The 19,114-nt window shown below is 38.4% G+C and overlaps 1 protein-coding gene across 3 annotated transcripts; it reads right to left on the bottom strand.

Moving 5' to 3' along the window:
* Positions 1 to 259: 259 nt before the first annotated feature.
* Positions 260 to 13,391, bottom strand: LOC110771167 (cyclic nucleotide-gated ion channel 1-like). Of its 3 annotated transcripts, XM_088248287.1 has the most exons (9): positions 13,230 to 13,390; positions 12,512 to 12,938; positions 12,137 to 12,361; positions 11,422 to 11,708; positions 11,117 to 11,228; positions 10,293 to 10,967; positions 7,871 to 8,386; positions 1,674 to 1,833; positions 260 to 476 (listed from the first exon to the last, which is right to left on the bottom strand). In XM_088248287.1, the coding sequence occupies exons 1-9, from the start codon at positions 13,286 to 13,288 to the stop codon at positions 430 to 432; spliced, it is 2,508 nt and encodes an 835-aa protein (XP_088104413.1). In that variant the 5' UTR covers positions 13,289 to 13,390; the 3' UTR covers positions 260 to 429. The 3 variants fall into 3 exon arrangements, with proteins under 3 accessions (XP_088104413.1, XP_088104412.1, XP_088104414.1); XM_088248286.1 differs by lacking the exon at positions 260 to 476 and having other exon boundaries at positions 485 to 1,833; positions 13,230 to 13,391; XM_088248288.1 differs by lacking the exons at positions 260 to 476; positions 1,674 to 1,833 and adding an exon at positions 2,962 to 7,726 and having other exon boundaries at positions 13,230 to 13,391.
* Positions 13,392 to 19,114: the final 5,723 nt, after the last annotated feature.

The raw sequence follows: 19,114 nt of genomic DNA, 5'->3' as shown, positions 1-19,114 counted from the left end.
TGGGCCGAATCGGTCGACCCGATAGGCTCCGGTTCGGTTCAGGCTTTTTGGTCGGTTTTGGGCTTTAGCCCACTACTAGTTATTTTTAAGCCCAAATCACTTTTTTGGGCCAAAATCTTTATTTTTTGGGTCAAATTGCCAAAACCTAATTGGCTTATTTATTCAAAAGCCCAAGTTTTTTCCACAATGCCAATTTTTCAAACAGGCCATCCATTAAAGCCCACTTCATTTTTCCTAAACCAAATCCTGTAAATTCAACTAAATTATAACCTGTTTTTTTTTAGTTTCTAAACTAAATCACAATCACAAGCATCACCCAACTATCAAATTAGTTGTTTCTTACATCCCATGACAAAAAATACAAGTAAAGTACCAAATTATATTTTACAACCCATGACAAAAAATACAAGTAATACACCAAATTAAATTTTAAATACCAAACAGATTCACTCGTATGATTGTATCAGTTAAGGGAGCTGCAAAAAAAAATACACTTGTATCAGTTTAAAATCACTCACCAAACAACCAGAATCATACTCCAACTCGATAGTTAATTTCACCCAAAAAAAAAGTGTTTGTAGTTTCTGTCTGAAATCATTTAAACTGATCAAAACAAGTTATAGCACCTCAATCGACTCAAATACACAGATAAAAACACTTCTCAATTAGTTATCATTCAAAACATCTTATAAGCTCTGTTCCAAAGCAAACTAGATTCATCCAAAATGAAAGAATGAGTAAATTAATTAATGAACATTACAGGTGTGTATGTGAAGTTGCTTTTATATATCCTCTGAATGTGTGGGTAATGAAAGATTGTGGTGAAGAAAAGTCTTGGACGAAAATGTTTTATATTGATCCAGGTTGTCATGAGGAGTGGCCTTATGGCTTATATCAACTGATGAAAAGCTTTGAAAATGGGGGATTTCTGATGTTTCATTCTAGTAGTAATGCATTCATTTACTATCACCCAGAAAACTACATATTCAAATACCTGAAGCTTCGCGGGTTTCAGTCAAATTTTGAAGCAAAATCAACCAAGTAAAATCAAATACCTGAAAACTACAGATTCAAATACCTCTCTCCAAGTAAAATCAACCAATTGAAGTACAGGACCACTTCTTATTTTACATATTCAAATATATTTTTATATTGCTAAAAATCTTACAGTGCCATCAATATATGATGGGCATGCACTACAAAAAACAGCAGATTTAAAAAAGCATTCCATGGCTTGTTCTTAATGATATTATTTGTATGTTTCCTACAAAAATTGAACATAAAAATTCATGGCCAAAAAGAAAGAATCTGGAACCCAGCAGTACAATATGAACTGCAACAAGGGGCGCTTCAAGGATAGCCAGGTATCTTAAAGATAGATGCACAAAGATCCCTCTTTGCAACCAATATAATCAACCAATACACACTGATAACAAGTGTATATACGCAGGGAAACTAAATAAATAAACAAAAACCCATAAACCCATCAAATAGGTTATTTGAAAGTTGAAATACACACCCATACAGCTTTATTCACCCATATCAACTCATATTTATTTGTCAGAAATAGTTGAAAACGTTTGAAAGAACTTAATCATAAAACTAATGAAGAAAAAAAGACAAATAACAGATTGAACATTGTAGGCATTCAAAGAAGAGATGCTGCGACTCACAGTAGCATTGAAAATCCATGAAACTTGGGGAACATAAGCAACAGTCCCCCTGATTACAACACCAGAATCTGCTCTGGGAGGCAGCGCTCCAAGCATGGCTAATACAAGTGATGTCTTCCCTTCTCCAGTGCCGCCAACAACTGCCACTAAGCTTCTCTGCCTGCAAAAAGAACAAAATAAAAACCAGAAGATGAGATAGGATGAGGTCGAGAGAGAGAGAGGATGAGGTCGAAAGAGACAGGAGATGAGAGGAGAGAGAGAGAGAGATCGATGACGGTGAGGGTGAGGTCGGGAGAGAGACGATAGAGGTAGAGGGTGAGAGAGGCGGCGATTGAATTTGAGAGAGTGAAATGAAAGAGAAAGGTGAAGGAGCTAGGTTTAGTTGTGGTTGTGATCTAGTGCAAGCATCCTCAAGGTAAAGCTCTTCTTTTACCCAATAAACAGAGGCCACGTGGTATATTTATATATTATTGATTAATGCTCGGTTCGGGTCAGGTTTTCCGGTTCCAAATTTTTTTGAACCGAAGGCCGAACCGTTGACTTCGGTTCGGGTCAGGTTTAGTGTTGACTTTTTCGGTTTGGTCAAAAAAACCTCATTTTTCGGTTCGGTTTGGTTTGGTTCGGTCGGTTCATTCGGTTTATCGGTTTTTATGCCCACCCCTAGGCCCCTACCCATAGGATCGCAGATCTGATTACAGTAGGAGTCCTATTGACGATGTTGAAGGGGACAAGAATGGGGATAGGAGGCATAGAAGTCCTGTTGAAGAAAACGGTCACAGCCGCAACTTGGATTTCTGTGGGGGCAATAGGTAATTTAGGATTCGGATCCTGCGTTGTCAACTTCTTCACCAACGCCTACAAGACACTAGTGGTGAGTTGATTAATATAATGCTTACAGTCGAGAGGACAAGATTAACATAGAATTATTCACTAATTAGATTAATAAAGCATCTGCAAACAACACTAATTAGAGTTTGGCCAGATTGAGAAACTGGGTTGTCCCCTTTGATACTCTGCCATAAACTTGCGCAATCCCTCAAGCTCCACGGCTACTTGCTCCATGGAAGGCCTTTCCTCCCTTTGTAACTCCAAACATCTTTTTGCCAGATCCGCCAACTTTTTGGCCGTCTCAGAAGTTGCTTCATTATCATTGACTATTATTTCACCATCCAGAATTTGATTCAAGCGACCCTCTTTCATTGAGGATAGAATACAGGTTGCCAGGGGTGGCTCTTCCCCTTCTTTGTTAGGAGAAGCTGGCTTTTGACTTTGTTAGGGAGTTACCACCACAATCATGACATTCAATCATAGTTATGCCCATTCAAGGAGTATTTCCGTTACATTGTTATTGTATCTTAATTATAGCTTTATTGTATTGTAATTACAGCATTTAGGTTTGATATAATTACTGCACTACCGTTGTAAAACCATTTACCTACCTCCTATGCCTGTATATACGGCCTGTACCCGTGAATTGCATATATGAAAAAGTATCTTTTCTACATGGTATCAAGAGCCTAAGAGCCTCGGCATTTTATTCTTTTTCCTCGCTTCTTTTCTTTTTTTTTTCTCTACTCTCATGGCCTCTACTATAGCCTCCTCGTCTTCTTCTCTCACTGGTCCCACTCTTCCCTTTAACATCTCCTCCTTTGCCTCCTACAAACTTTCAGAATCCAACTTTTTACTTTGGGAAAGTCAACTCAAGCCCTTTCTTATTGGGCAAAATTGGTGGCGTTTCGTTGATGGCTCTTATGTCTGCCCCTCCCCTTTCCTCTCTCCTGATACTTCCTCTGATTCCGCCAAAGCAACCGACATTCCTTCTTCTGATCCCACGCCCAATCCTGAGTATCTTACTTGGTTTCAAACTGACCACTATCTCATGAGTCTGCTTCGCTCCACTCTCAAGGAATCCATCCTCTCTCAGGTTGTTGGCTGTTCTACCTCCAAGGAAATTTGGGATTGTCTTCGGGAAAATTTTTCCCAACAGTCTCTTGCGAATGCCACGCACATTCGTTTTCAGCTTCTCTCTCTCACCAAAGGCTCTAAACCAATTACAGAATATCTCTCTCTTGCCAAGAATCTGGCGGATCAACTCAGTGCTATCAATTCTCCCGTTTCTCCTATTGACTTAGTCACTTATGTTCTCCGGGGATTAGGTCCGGAATATGCGATGCTTGTCACTGCCATCACCACATTTTCTCCATTACCCTCCTTTGCTGAATTGCGTGCCCGCCTTCTGGCCTTTGAAGCCCAGCAACAACACCATGCTGCCATTTCGCCTTCCCCACAGCCCACTGCCTTTTTGACCCAGCACCATGCCCACCAGCACTATCAGCGTAGCCCCCGCGGTGCGCCCAAGGACTCGCGTTCGCCTCGCTCGAATCCTCCGTCATCTTTTTCCAACCGCCGCCAGCGTCCTAATCAGAACTCTTCTGGCCTTTTGGGTCCGTCTCCTGCTACTCGTTCCCCTGTCCAGTGTTGGACTTGCAGCCAGTATGGTCACATTGCTTCTCAGTGCCCTCAGTCCCGTGCTTTCGCCGGCATGCATGTTGCTGCCTCATCTGATCCTAATTGGTACTTGGATTCCGGTGCGACCAATCACATGACCAATGATGCCCGTCGCTCCACCAACGTTTCCTCCGCCACTATTTCCCCTCATGATCAAGTTGTCTTTGGTAATGGTGACTCCCTTCCCATTACTCATTCTGGTAACGTTTCATTTTCTTCTGGCAATTTTTTGTTTCGTCTTTTCGACGTTCTTCGTGTTCCTTCTCTTCGTAAAAATCTCTTATCCATTGCTCAGTTTACTCAGGATTCCCTTGTCAGTATTACTTTCTTTCCATGGGGTTATATTATTCGTGACTTGAAAACTGGTGTTGTTCTATTTCAGGGCCCATGTAAAGATGGTCTTTATCCTATCTTTCCCCAGCTCTTGCCTACCTCTCCAACTGCTCTTACCACCGTTGTCTCGTCCTCGTCTCTCTGGCATCACCGTCTTGGACATCCCTCCAATAAAGTGCTCGGCACTCTTGTTTCTCAATCTTTACTTGGTTCCTCCTTTCGTTTACCACGTGAACATTGTAAACATTGTGCATTGGCAAAATCAATAAGACTTTCTTTCTCTCCCATAGAACACTCTACTGTTGCTCCTTTTGACTTAATACACTCGGATGTTTGGATGTCTCCCACTGCTTCAATTTCTGGTTTTCGTTACTATGTCTTGTTCACTGATGATTTCACCCGTTATTCTTGGATTTTCCCCATGCGTCTTAAATCTGAAGTCTTTGGTCATTTTTCCACTTTTGTCATGTATGTTCGCAATCATTTTTCCATCTCTCTCAAAACATTTCAAAGTGATGGTGGCAAAGAATTTGACAACTCTCAGTTTCGCCATTTTTGTGCTACAAATGGTATTGTTCATCGTTTCTCGTGTCCCCATACCCCTCAACAAAATGGCTTGGCCGAACGCAAACACCGTCATATTGCTGACATGGGTCGCACCCTCCTTCTTACTGCCCAATTCCCTCATAATTTATGGGCCGAGGCCTTCTGTACGGCCGTTTATTTAATCAATAGACTACCCACTCCTGTTCTCCAATGGGTCTCTCCGTATCACAAATTATTTGGTCATCCTCCTGCTTATTCCTTGCTTCGCGTTTTTGGTTCTACTTGTTATCCCTTCTTAGGTGATTATGTTTCTAACAAACTACAACCTCGGTCTCTTGAGTGTGTTTTTGTTGGCTACAGTGATCGTCATCGTGGTTATAGATGCTTCCATCCACCAACCGGTCGCCTTTACACTTCTCGGCATGTTGTTTTCAATGAAGACAGATTTTATTATTTTGTCCCTGTTGCTGCTTCCTCCCCGGCTCCATCACACACCTTCGATATTGTTCCTGCTGGCATTGACCCTGACCCTTTGCTCTCTCCGCTACCCCCACCAGCATCAAATCCTCCCACAGTGCACCCGGCCCACGCCACAGCCCCAGGAGCCCAGCCACACCTCCAGCAGCCCAGCTCCAGCCCCTCCCCTCAACCCCACACCACGGCCCAGCCCAACCCTCCTTCCTTCTCTGCGGCCCAATCCTCCCTCTCCTCTTTGCCTTCAGCCCATGAGCCTTTTCCTCCTTCATCCACCAACCTAACTCACCCCGAAGCCACATCTCATACCTCATCACTTGCCCTCTCTCCGTCCTCAGCCATCACGCCTCCATCCCCTGATCCCGTGCCTCTAATCCCATCCTCCAACCCTGCCCCCGACTTCCCCAGATCGCACGCCATGCTGCTCCCAGCATCCGGCAGTGCCAGTCACAACGTCCCTTCTTGCCTGACTGCTCCAGACGTTGGACCAGCTCTCGAGCCTCTGTCCTCCTCCTTATCCTCAACGGCAGCGCTGGACACAGCCCCTGCCTCTGCACCTTCTACTGCTTCTACTCAACCACCACCCTCACGCTCCAGCCCGATCCACACTCGCTCGAAATCTGGGATACATAAACCCAATCCCAAATATCATGCCAATTTCTCCACCCGTTATCCCCTGCCTCAAGCTTTTGCTGCTTTTTTAACTACTGATGATGAACCTACTTCTTACACACAGGCCTCTCGCTTTCCTGAATGGAAAAATGCTATGGTTGAAGAGTTCAATGCTCTTCTTAAACAAGGGACTTGGTCTTTAGTTCCCTCATCCCCTCATTTCAATACAGTTGGTTGTAAATGGGTCTTCCGAGTAAAACGCCATTCTGATGGGACTATTGAACGTCACAAAGCTAGGCTTGTTGCCAAGGGTTACCATCAACAACCCGGTGTGGACTACTTTGATACTTTCAGTCCCGTTGTGAAACCTACCACTGTTCGCACTGTGCTCAGTTTAGCTATCTCTTCTGGTTGGTCTCTCCGACAGTTGGATGTCAAAAACGCTTTTCTCCATGGCCTTCTTACTGAAGAAGTCTACATGCAACAACCTCCTGGTTTTGTTGATCCTAGTCGCCCTCACCATGTGTGCAAGCTTCATAAGGCTCTCTATGGTCTCAAACAGGCCCCTCGTGCTTGGTTTCATCGCTTTAGCTCATTCCTACTTCGTGTTGGTTTTGTTAATAGCAAAGCTGACTCTTCCATGTTTGTTTACAAAGATGCACATTCTATGATGATTCTGTTACTTTATGTGGATGATATTGTTCTTACAGGTAGCGACTCCAATCAACTCCGTACATTCATTCACAGATTGGGCATTGAGTTTGAAATCAAGGATCTTGGTAGATTGCATTACTTTCTGGGTGTTGAAGTTTCTTATTTGCCGGATTCAGTTCATCTTACTCAAAACAAGTACACTCTTGATCTTCTCAAACGCAGCAACCTTCTTGAGTGCAAACCTGCGACTACTCCTACAGCTTCCAAGACCTCTCTATCACGCTCTCATGGTTCACCACTTTCAGATCCCACTCCTTATCGGCAACTTGTGGGTGCCTTGCAATACTTAACCTTCACACGACCCGACATTTCCTATGCCGTTCAACATGTCTCTCAATTTATGGGCTCCCCTACTGATGTTCATTTTGAGGCTGTCAAACGCATTCTCCGTTACCTGAAAGGCACGCTCGGATATGGTCTACCCATTCACCTTTCTCCTGCCCCCTCTCTTCTTGTCGCATACTCTGATGCTGATTGGGCTGGATGTCCCGATACTCGACGCTCCACCACTGGGTATTGTGTTTTCTTAGGCAAGACTCTTATATCTTGGAGTGCTAAAAAGCAACGCACTGTATCTCGTTCCAGTGCGGAGGCCGAATATCGTGCACTTGCCCATGCTTGTGCTGATACAATTTGGATTCAGAGTCTTCTTCATGAACTTCACTTCTCTCTTTCTAAACCAGTTCTTCTTCATTGTGACAATTTATCTGCAACCTACATGGCTGCCAATCCTGTCTTTCATTCCCGCACTAAACATGTTGCTATTGATTATCATTTTATCCGTGAACGTCTTACTGCTGGAAGTCATCAAGTGCGGTTCATTTCATCTCAAGATCAGCTTGCTGATGTATTCACAAAAGGCCTACCTGCAGCCCGTTTTGCGCAGGAACTAGTGATCAGCGTACTGAGTCAAAGACATTGTACGAGATAGATCCAAATTTGATTCAAGGAGACTTAACTTTTCCTAAAGACAAGAGGAAAAAGGACGAAGTACAATGATTGATACTTACACGTAAACAAAAATTGGTTTGGCGCAGTACTTCGACTTTGTAAAAGGTTGCATCCTCGTACTCACGAATGATTCTACTTTGTTGGTAGTTGTCTGTCGCCTTCTCAAGTTCGTTTGCACTCAATGTTCTACAAATCATCCCAGCGAAATAGTCCATTTTGACCACTCCCCGCAAGTCGCTAGCCTTGAGAACAAGGGCTTCAACATGACCTATTGCCTTAGCAGACTCGGTTGCCAAGAGTAATACGTCTCGAAGATATAAGACCGACAATGGCCAACGTAGAAGTACTTCTCCACATACTTCTCCTGCACCTCGAGTTGGTTGCTGCAAATTATCATTAGAAGAAGAAGAACCATCTCTCTTTTCAATGGATACAAGTCCGTCCACAATGAATACCATCATTCCAAGTGGTTTACCCTTTTCAATGATGATAGAATTGTCATCAAACTCCCTGGGCTTAAGACACCCAGAAATTCTTCTCAACACACGTTCATCTATGTTTTTCAAAGTTGGCACCTAGAAATAGAATGAATTAATAAATACATACATCTTATCTTAGAAGAATACAGAAAGAATACTAATTACAATATTGTTAGTCGCATCTCTCTGAATCTCAAGTGATGTGTGCCTGGATCTTGGTGTTTTGTGAGATTCATATATGGCAATGGCATGGATGTTCCTTAATTTTCATGCTTCTCGTCTTCAATCATAAATAACCTTTTATTTAATTATTTAATTATACTAATTTTAATTAAGGATGTGTTGTATTATAAACTAAGGATGTGTGTTGCTATTTTGAAAGTTTCACAACTATATCTCTCCCCTTAGAGATTGTACAAATCAATCTGTTAGTTTTTGTTTAATTACTTGTTTTACAGATTTACTCTTATTACTCTTTGGTTTACAAAATTCACCCACGTCTCACTCTATCCTTATATAACACTGCATAAGTAAACAAGTTATTATTAAATGTTTATTTGGATGGATGACACAAGTAATATCAATTTTGATATATATAATTGTCCAATATAGATCCCTATATTTTCTATTTCCTAGACATATACCCATCACTCTATAAATCTATGTGTAAAACCCAATTTCAAATTTAAATGACTAGTAGGATATAAGAGGTCGTAGTATTCCTATATTTTTTACATCATTGCCACCAAACTTCATATTTTATTTATAATTTATTTCAAGCATTTCATTAACTGTCATAATTGTAATTAACACTCCCTATTAATAGCATATCAATCACCCCATTTCTTTTGGTTGTCATTCCATCTCACATACCGCCCCCTAAAATTGCAAACCAAAAAAAAAATCTGTAAATTACATATCCAATAATATACCTATAAAAAAATTAAATATAAATATATTATTTAAATAAAATATAGGTATATTATTTACCAAATTTTTTAAATAAAAAAAAAAAAAAACTAAGTCAGTTACTTTGTAATTGAAATTTCCGTACATTTTTCATAAATTAAAAATAGGTACACAATAATTTATAGAAAATATAGGTACATTATTTACCCATAGGTAAATTATTTTACAATATACCTACAAATGTGTATAGATACATTATTTGGAGAGGAAAAATAGGTTCATTTAAAAAAAAATATGTACATTGTTTTACTAGGTATATTATTAGAGGAAAAAAATAGGTACATTATTTGGAGGGAGAAAATAGGTTCATTTAAAAAATTGTTTTTCATAAAACAAATAATTGGTACTTTATTCAGAGAAAAAAGGGTACATAATTTAGAGAAAAAAATAGGTACATTATTTAGAGAAAAAATAGGTTCATTTAAAAAAAATGTTTTTCATAAAACAAACAATAAATAGATTATCAAAATATTTTTCAACATAATTAGAATGTACACTATTATTCATAAAACTATAATAAAATAGATTACTAATAGTATAATTCATAAAAGGAAAACAACAACAAAAATTTATTAAATAAACCAAAACGTTTTTGTTTTTGGTCATAAAATAAACCAAAACGTTACTAATATGTTAATGTTGAATTTAATATTTAATTTCAAATAAGTTTCTAAATTAATTCCTACATCCATTATAACCATTTGAAGATCTTTCCAAATTCAACGTGTGTCATTAGTTACACCTCCACATAACACGTTAACTTGTAAATACGGGTAGTTTTGGAATCCCAAAAATAGAATAAATCAGATTTTAAGCTAGATTAGGTAACTTGCTTACTTGGATCCTAGTCAGCGGGTTTTACTTGAAAAAATTGGGTATTTTAAATAGAAAAATGAAGGAAAGGATTGTAGGTGATTACAAATGAATTTTATGGGTCTAAGCTCAATTTATATATATATATATATATATATATATATATATATATGGATAGGCGGCTAGTAATTATTAGAGTCATGTGTTTGGAGGAACTTACCTGCTTCAACCTAGTCATAGGCATACAACTTCTAATTTGGCTCTGAAGATTCTTGGGAAGAATAGAGAAGATCTTGTCCATATCAGCATCCCTGTCTTCTTCAAGTTCTTGTTGTACCTTCTCCAAGATCTTCAACTTCATATCCTTATGCAACCTTTTGGGGATGCCATTTTCAGATAACCACAATTCTGTCTCTCGACCTTTCATCTCTAGTCTATGCTTATGATCTGTAATTTGGCTCTGAAGATCCAAGGGAAGAATAGAGAAGATCTTGTCCATATCAGCATCCCTGTCTTCTTCAAGTTCTTGTTGTACCTTCTCCATGATCTTCAACTTCATATCCTTATGCAACCTTTTGGGGATGCCATTTTCAGATAACCACAACTCTGTCTCTCGACCTTTCATCTCTAGTCTATGCTTATGATCTGTAATTTGGAGCTGAAGATCCAAGGGAAGAATAGAGAAGATCTTGTCCAAATCAGCATCCCTGTTTTCTTCAAGTTCTTGTTGTACCTTCTCCATGATCTTCAACTTCATATCCTTATGCAACCTTTTGGGGATGCCATTTGCAGATAACCACAACTCCGTCTCTTTATCTCTCTCTTTCATCTTTCGTTCCACTTTCATCTTGTGTCTATGCGCCTCTATTCTTTGAGTATCCAACTGCATGTATGTCTATATAGGCCAACACAAGTAGCTCAGTCATTAACTAGGAATTAGTTCTTTATCCTTCCCAATCAAAAACCAACCCAAGCTTTAGAAAAAAAAAAAACCAACAATATGCATATAGAATATCAGAGCCAAAAAAAAGAGAGAGTAAAAACCTGCAAATTTCCAATGAGATATAAGAATAAAAGCAATCCAATTATAGAGATGAACGCTGCAAATAGGTTCTCCCATCCATCGACGCTAGGCTCAAGATTTGAACCAAGAGAACTGCAAAAATGAAATGGTGAAATATATTAGATACAAAATTGAACTTTTCTTTAGCTCTGGATGTGTGTGATTGAACTTTTTTTTCTCTCTTTTCGGTCTGGATGTGTGAGATTGAATTTATATTATTCTCCAACAAATTAAGCAAATCGATTTCCAACTCAACAAAACGACCAAAAAAAATAAATATACAAACCTCAAATTTCGCAATCCCCACCAAAAACAATTGGAGAACTTTTGAAAATAATTTGTTGATCCCGTTATACCAGATTGAAGGACTGTAATATATATACCAAAATCAAAGAGCGATGTATTCACTGAACTTATAGGGCATAAATCATTTAGAAATGTAATATTTCTATCTGTGTGATGGTAATGACATCCAAAAGTACTTGTGTTACATCCATTTGCTTTGCGACATGAATTATGCCAACAAGTGGCCATACGTTGAATAGCGAAAAAGTAGCATATGGCACCAAGTACCTAAAGAATATCAAATTAATTAATCAGAATTATGAAAATATAAAGAGTAAAAATTTAAGTTCACTCGAGTAAGGAAATTAAATAACTTTTATCTTTAAACATAGATGTAAGGGTTTCTACCCAAAGTGGTACATAATATTTATACCTAAGACTAGAGTTTGAATCCTCCCATGTAACAAAAAGAAATGGAAAACATACCTAACTTGAAAGAACTTAATGTTATGATACATTCTTGTTTTTGCAAATATAAGTGAAGAATATGTGCCTACTTTATTAAAATATCGACCCCATGTAACCATGTTCATCAGACTTAGCAAGAATTCCAACCAAACAATGCTCTACATTATCCTCCTTTTATTTGTCTAACTAATGCAAGCAAGCAAGTGTTATGAAATTAAAATAAATTTTGATAAAGTTTTGAAACTTACATGACTAGAAAGGATGTACATCAAGAAATTCAAGACACCTTTAACCCATTTGGCAGTCTCTCCAATATCTTTTTCAGGAGTCCTTTTAAATTCCTTACATGATAAGTAGATGCGAAGAGCTCGTGGCACATATTGCAATAAAACAAAAAGGTTCATGGTAACCATCCTTATTGCCGTCAAAGATTTCAAGTCGCTCATTTCTGAAAAGAAAATGAGAATTGCTACCTGGACAACATACATTAATAATACAACAATCAGTTAAAATTAAATTATCATGAGTAAAATGTTGAATCATCAATTAAGATATGCAATTGTTTTTGGATGAAAACAGAAAAGGGAGATTGGTACGTAAAACAAACGATTAGTTTTTGTTACCTGTGGAAGCGGAAGAATGGCCAAAATGTCAATTAAGACGTTGTATGACCCCAAGATTATCTTAGCTATTGTTGGCACACCATATTTCCTCCAAAATCTTATTCTCGACCGGTACCTCCGCGTATCATATACACGCATGAGATGCGAATACTTGTCAGATGTATAAATTTGAAAAATAATGTCCAATATATAGAAAAGATCAGTGAGTGATCTTAAAAGAAGAGCGGCGATCTTCAAGTTTCTGTCAGACAGCAGGCACTTGATATCATTCTTCATCATAGGAACATAGAGAAATAATGGATCCAGTAAAACAGCAATCAGACATGATGCTACAAATATCTTCTTCCACTTTTGAATTCTACTTGATTCATCTTCATCGTTCATGATTGGATTTTCCATTGTTGCCTCTATGTTTGAATAACGATGACTGGAGGAAAAAAAATAAAAATAAAACAACAAATTAGTGTAAATTTGGGAAACTCTTGTAGACTAAGCTAATTTGACACGAAAAAAGCAGTTAATTTATTGTATAAAGAAGACCGAAAAATTAAGTTCCCCCAAAAGCAACATATAAATCTAAGATATCCCACAAATTAATATGCATGATAAGTAGGTGGAGCAGCCACCGCAGATATACAAGTCCTGTGTTTCATACCACATTTATTTAAAAGGGAACAAGCAAATGCATATAAATAGTTTTAAGTTAAAGAAACCAAACCGCTCAGCAGCTTTCTCTTCCGACTTCTCCACAACTAAAGTTACATCGGCGTTGGCCATAACTCCAAGGTGGAGCAAGAAAGGGGGGAATTTGAACAAGGCCGAGAGTGGCAGAAATTGATCTGGCTATAGGTGGAAAAAATCTAAAGTTCAGAATTGACATATATAGAACAAAAAAAGAAAAAAAAATTGAATTGATCTATGAAGACTTGTAGTCTTCGTCCCCAAGTCTTTATCTATGAAGACTTGTAGTCTTCCTCCCCAAGTCTTTTTCTAATGTTTTCCTTCTTCTCACTAAGCAGATTAACTTTAGTCACATCCTAGAAGCACAAAACTAAGTTATAGGGCTTTCATTTTGAAATCAATTAGTCACATTATTTTAGAGAATTACCCATTAGTAATTTGGATCTAAAAACGACTTGCCGTCAGAACAGTTATAAGGGCTACTAATACTATACACAAAAACATTTCTTTATCTTTTATGCACTGCAATCTCAAACCAAACATTCATTACTAGAAAAACTACTTTTGTTTGGATAGATGAGAGGATTGGAGGAAAGTTTTTGAGTTTTTTTTTAAAGTTGATTTAAATTTTAGTTATTAAGATATGTAATTATTTTTAATTTTTAAGGTGATAAAGTCAGATAACAAATTATGGATTTTGAAAAATTAAGGTGATAAATTGAAACTGATATATAAATTCAAGTTACATTTCTACAAAAATCCTAAAATTAATATAATAGTCCATTGTATCATTATCGAGGGAGACAAAAAAGTAGTTTAATAATCAATGTATCCTCACAGAAATGTGATATATTTGCATGCAATTGGATACTTGGGCCATCGTAGTCGGATTGCAACACAATGACCTTATTAGTTGTCCTCAAATCAACAAAAAAGAGCAAAATGACCTTATTCAGCTTCCTCTTCCTGCAATTAATGAACCACAAATGACCGAAATATCGATATTATCGGCGATATTTCACTGATAATATCATTTTTTTGAAGAAAGAATATTTTAATACTTATTCAATTAGTTATAGTCAATATATTGATATTTTTGGGATAATATCCTTCATACGCATGCAGTATTTGAGCAATTTATAATAAGGAAAAATTAGGTATTAGACATAGATAACTTTACTTATTAGTATTTAAGACATTTGATATTTTGGTTTGGGTTTTAATACCTAGAAAAGAATTGTTATTTTGGATTAGGCCAAAGAGGAAGACCAGATTTGTTGACCCACCTTACATTAGTAATTAAAAAGACAATTATACCATTTTCATTTAAAAACCTAACCCAAATTCATTAGTTTCTCATATATATATATATCTCTCTCTCTCTCTCTCCTCTCTTCTCTCTCCCCGCGTCTTCTCCCTTTCTCCTCCCCTCTGTTTCAACCGACACCGACAAAACCCCCCCAGCCACTGTCACGTCGGCCACCCAGCCACCGGACCGGTCAAGTTTTGACCGGCGTCTTCTCCCTTGCTCCTCTTCTTGTTGCTGCTGCTGTTGTTGTTGAAATAGCAGACTATTATCTACTCCAGATTTGGATTTTAGAATAGGGAGCTCAGGAGTTAGAGAAGAAATGAAGAACACAGAGAGATTTCAAAATGAGCAGATGAAAAATTGGTAGAAAAATGTGGGTCTGTAATCTCACTTTTTAATTCCACACTCAAACACGCACACTACATGCTTGATATAGAAACAGTTAGGAATAAGAACATTCCTCTCTTACATCAGCTCAATCTAACCATTCAAACCTCTACCCTATGAGATAAGAGACACATGGCAAATACAAACACTCATACCTCAGCTTAAGATCCTAGCCATCCATTGAACTATGATTCAATGGTTCATATTTAAACACTCAGCTAGCATACTTACAGAACCTAAACAGAACATTTCAGCTAATTACACTTATATTTCAACACTCCATTCTAAGTGTTTAGCTGAAATAACACCAAGCTTCTTCCTCAAATATTCAAACCGATCTCTGGCTAGAGCTTTAGTAAAAATATCTGATGTCTGCTCTTCTGTCTTGCAGTACAATAGATCAATTTCTCCATCTTGTAAGGCATCACGAATAAAATGAAAACGTCTGTTTATATGCCTTGTCTTGTGATGATGCACATGATTCTTGGTTATAGCTATAGCTGAGGTATTATCACATAAAAGTGATGTTGCACTGACCTATTCTTCACCAAAATCTGAAAGAACAAACCTCAACCACATTGCTTGTGCAGTTGCTTCAGCTGCACTCACGTATTCAGCTTCTGCAGTGGAGAGAGCCACACTACTTTGCTTGACTGATGCCCAAGAAAAGACACCTGATCCAAGATGGAATGCATAACCAGAAGTGCTCCTCATATCATCCTCACTTCCAGACCAATCGCTGTCACAATAGCCAATTAGCACTGCTTCCTTTCCTCTTTCATAAGCTATCCCATAATCAAGTGTGCCTTGTATGTACCTAAGTACTCTCTTAGCAGTTCCCATATGTTTTCTGGTAGGACCATGCATAAATCGAGCTAAGAGACTAGCTGCAAACATAATATCAGGCCTTGTTGCAGTCAGATACAACAAACTCCCAACTACTTGCCTGTACAAACTCTCATCAGCTTGTTCACTACCATCCTGCTTAGACAGTTTCTCATTCACTGCAAGAGGAGTAGCACATGCCTTGCAATCCTTGAGACCAAACCTATCCAAAAGAGTCTTTGCATATTTCTTCTGATGCAAGAAAATATAGGCTTCAGTCTGTATCACTCCTAACCCCAGAAAATGATGTAACAGACCAAGATCTGTCATCTCATATTGTTTCATCATTTCAGTCTTGAAATCCAACAGTAGCTCCTTAGAACTTCCAGTATCATCCACATAAAGCGAAACTATAAGAATTCCACTCTCTGCAGACTTCACATACAGAGTTGCCTCACTAAGACTTCTCCTGAAACCAGACTTCTCAAAATAGGCGTTAATCTCTTCATACCAAGCTCTCGGGGCTTGTTTAAGACCATACAAAGCTTTCTTCAATCTGTAAACTCCATCCTCTCTGTTCTTAACCACAAAACCAGGTGGTTGATCAACATAAACTTCTTCATGTAACACTCCATTCAGAAAAGCCGATTTAACATCCAACTGAAACAGTTTCCACCCTTTCTGTGCAGCCAAAGCTACCAAAATCCGAATTGTGTCAAGCCTTGCCACTGGTGCAAACGTCTCATTGAAGTCTATCCCAGGCTTTTGAGAGTAGCCCTTTGCCACCAGCCTTGCTTTATTCTTCTGAACAGAACCATCCAAGTTTAACTTGGTTTTATACACCCATTTAACCCCAATAACTGGTTTATCCGATGGTCTATCAACCAAATCCCAAGTGTCATTCTTCTCTATCATATGAATCTCATTTTCCATTGCTTTCTGCCATGAATCATCCTTGACAGCTTCTTCAAATGACTCAGGTTCAATTATACACACATTACATCTTTCATAAACTTCAGCTATACTTTTAAATTTTCTAGGAGTGTGATCAAACTCCTGAGGACCTGTGATAGCTTCAGTGTGTTCTACTTCATTTTCTTCAGCCATTTCTGTCTGAACTCCATATGCCTCATCAATTTCTTTTCCATTCTCAGCAACACCATCAGTGAGTGGAATTGAAATGCTGGATTCTTTTTGTGCATTCCAGTCCCAACTACTTTCCTCATTAAAAATAACATCTCTAGAAATGATCACTTTGCCCGATTCAAGATTGTATAACCTGTAACCTTTTTCACAGCTGCCATAACCAAGAAACACACACCTTGTGCTAGTTTGATCAAGCTTCTGTCTCTGCTGCTCTGGAATCTGAGCATAACACAAGGAACCAAACACTCTTAGATGCTTGATCCCTGGTTTTCTTCCACTGTAAGCTTCAAAGGGTGTTTTCTTCTCTAAAGCTTTAGTAGGACATCTATTCAATACATATACAGCAGTGTTAACTGCTTCAGCCCAAAATTCAAGAGGCATTTTCTTCTCAAACATCATACATTTTGCCATTTCAACAATTGATCTATTCTTCCTTTCAGCTACGCCATTCTGCTGTGGAGAATGAGCAACTGTCAGCTGCCTTTCCATTCCCATGTCATCACAAAACTTGCTAAATTCTGTAGAAGTATACTCACCCCCTCTATCGCTTCTTAATTTTTTCAGTTTATAGCCACTTTGCAATTCAACCATAGCTTTAAACTTTTTAAACACACTAAATACTTCAGACTTGTATCTCAGAAAATATATCCAACACATTCTAGTGCTATCATCTATGAATGTAAGGAAATACCTATTTCCTGACTTTGTAGTAGTTTGCATTGGTCCACAAACATCCGTGTGTACCAATTCAAGTGGACTCGCAGCTCTGCTTGTTGCTTCTTTTGGAAAAGGTTCCCTGCAATGTTTTCCAAAAGTGCACCCTTCACACACATGACTTGTGGCTTTAATCTCTGGCAGTCCTAACGCCATTCCTTCATTTTGCAGTATTTTTAAACTATTGAAGTTTAAATGCCCCAGCCTCCTATGCCAAATCAAAGCTGATTGACATACACTTACTCTTAGTGCTACTTGTAACTCAGTGTGAAGATTCAAGGGAAAACTTCTATTCCCTTTCATCTGTACTCTAGCCACCAGATTAGACAGCGAGCCATCATCATAGATATCTGCTTTGCTATCTCCAAAGATCAGAAAATATCCATGCTCCATCATCTTTCCAACACTGAGCAAGTTCTCCTTAAGACCATATACAAGCATCACTTCCTTTATATATCTTTTTCCCATCTTTGTGTCAACTACCAAACTTCCTTTTCCCAAGACATCAACCAACTGTCCTGTTCCCATTGCAACCTTTGCTGTTATGCTTTTATCAATGTCAACCAAAACATCCTCCCTGCCAGTCATGTGGTTACTACAGCCACTGTCCAAGTACCACACATCTTCCATAGGCCTTTTATCAGATGCATTGTTGACAAAAAACATAGTTGGTGCAGTAGGAGCTTGAGTTGCATAGTTCAGCTGTTGCTGTGCAGGTTTCTTGCTGTAGCAGTCTTTTGCAATATGTCCCAACTTGTCACAGTTGTAACACTTTAGTTTTCCTTTAAATCTACATTCTCCATAATGCAGTTTTCCACAATGCTTACATGGATTCTTAGCACCATCAGTGGATTTATTTTCCCACTTCTTGTCTCTTGGCTTCCAACTCTTTTGATCTTTACCACTTTGTTTTCCTGTAGATTTATCAGTTTTAGAATTCACACTGAGACTAGCAAATGCTTTCTCAGTTTTAGGCTCAGTGTGTCTCTCCAATCTCTGTGCAAAACCTTTCAATGAGGCAACAACCTCTTGAACTTCAATTGTATCTATATCCCTCGAGTGCTCAATAACAGAACATATAGGATCATACATAGCAGGCAAGCTAATCAACAATTTCTGCACTACTCTTCCCTTAGATAAATCTTCTCCATAACTTCTCATTTGGTTTATAAGATCAAATAGTTTTGCAAGGTAAGCAGACAAAGATTCATCATCTCTCATCCTAGTATATTCAAAATCTCTTCGTAAACTTTGTAATTTTACACCTCTCACCTGTTTATCTCCATGAAATTCTCGCATCAAGAGATTCCAGGCTCCCTTCGAGGTTTCTTCATGAGCAATCCTAGGAAAAATTTCCTCAGAAACTGCTCCTTGGATCAGACCCAGAGCCTTAGCATCTTTCATAAATGCCTCTGTGAAAGATATCTTCACAGCATCACTTGAGTCCTCCTTGTCTTTCTTCTTCTCATCAGATCCAGCAGCTCCCTTCGAATCTGAGATCTCTACCCCTTTCTCAACGAATTCCCAAAGCCCATGAGACT

The sequence above is a fragment of the Prunus avium genome, chromosome 2 (assembly GCF_965620075.1).
Source record: "Prunus avium chromosome 2, drPruAviu1.hap1.1, whole genome shotgun sequence".
NCBI lineage: Eukaryota > Viridiplantae > Streptophyta > Magnoliopsida > Rosales > Rosaceae > Prunus > Prunus avium.
This window is presented reverse-complemented; position numbering and strand designations above follow the sequence as displayed.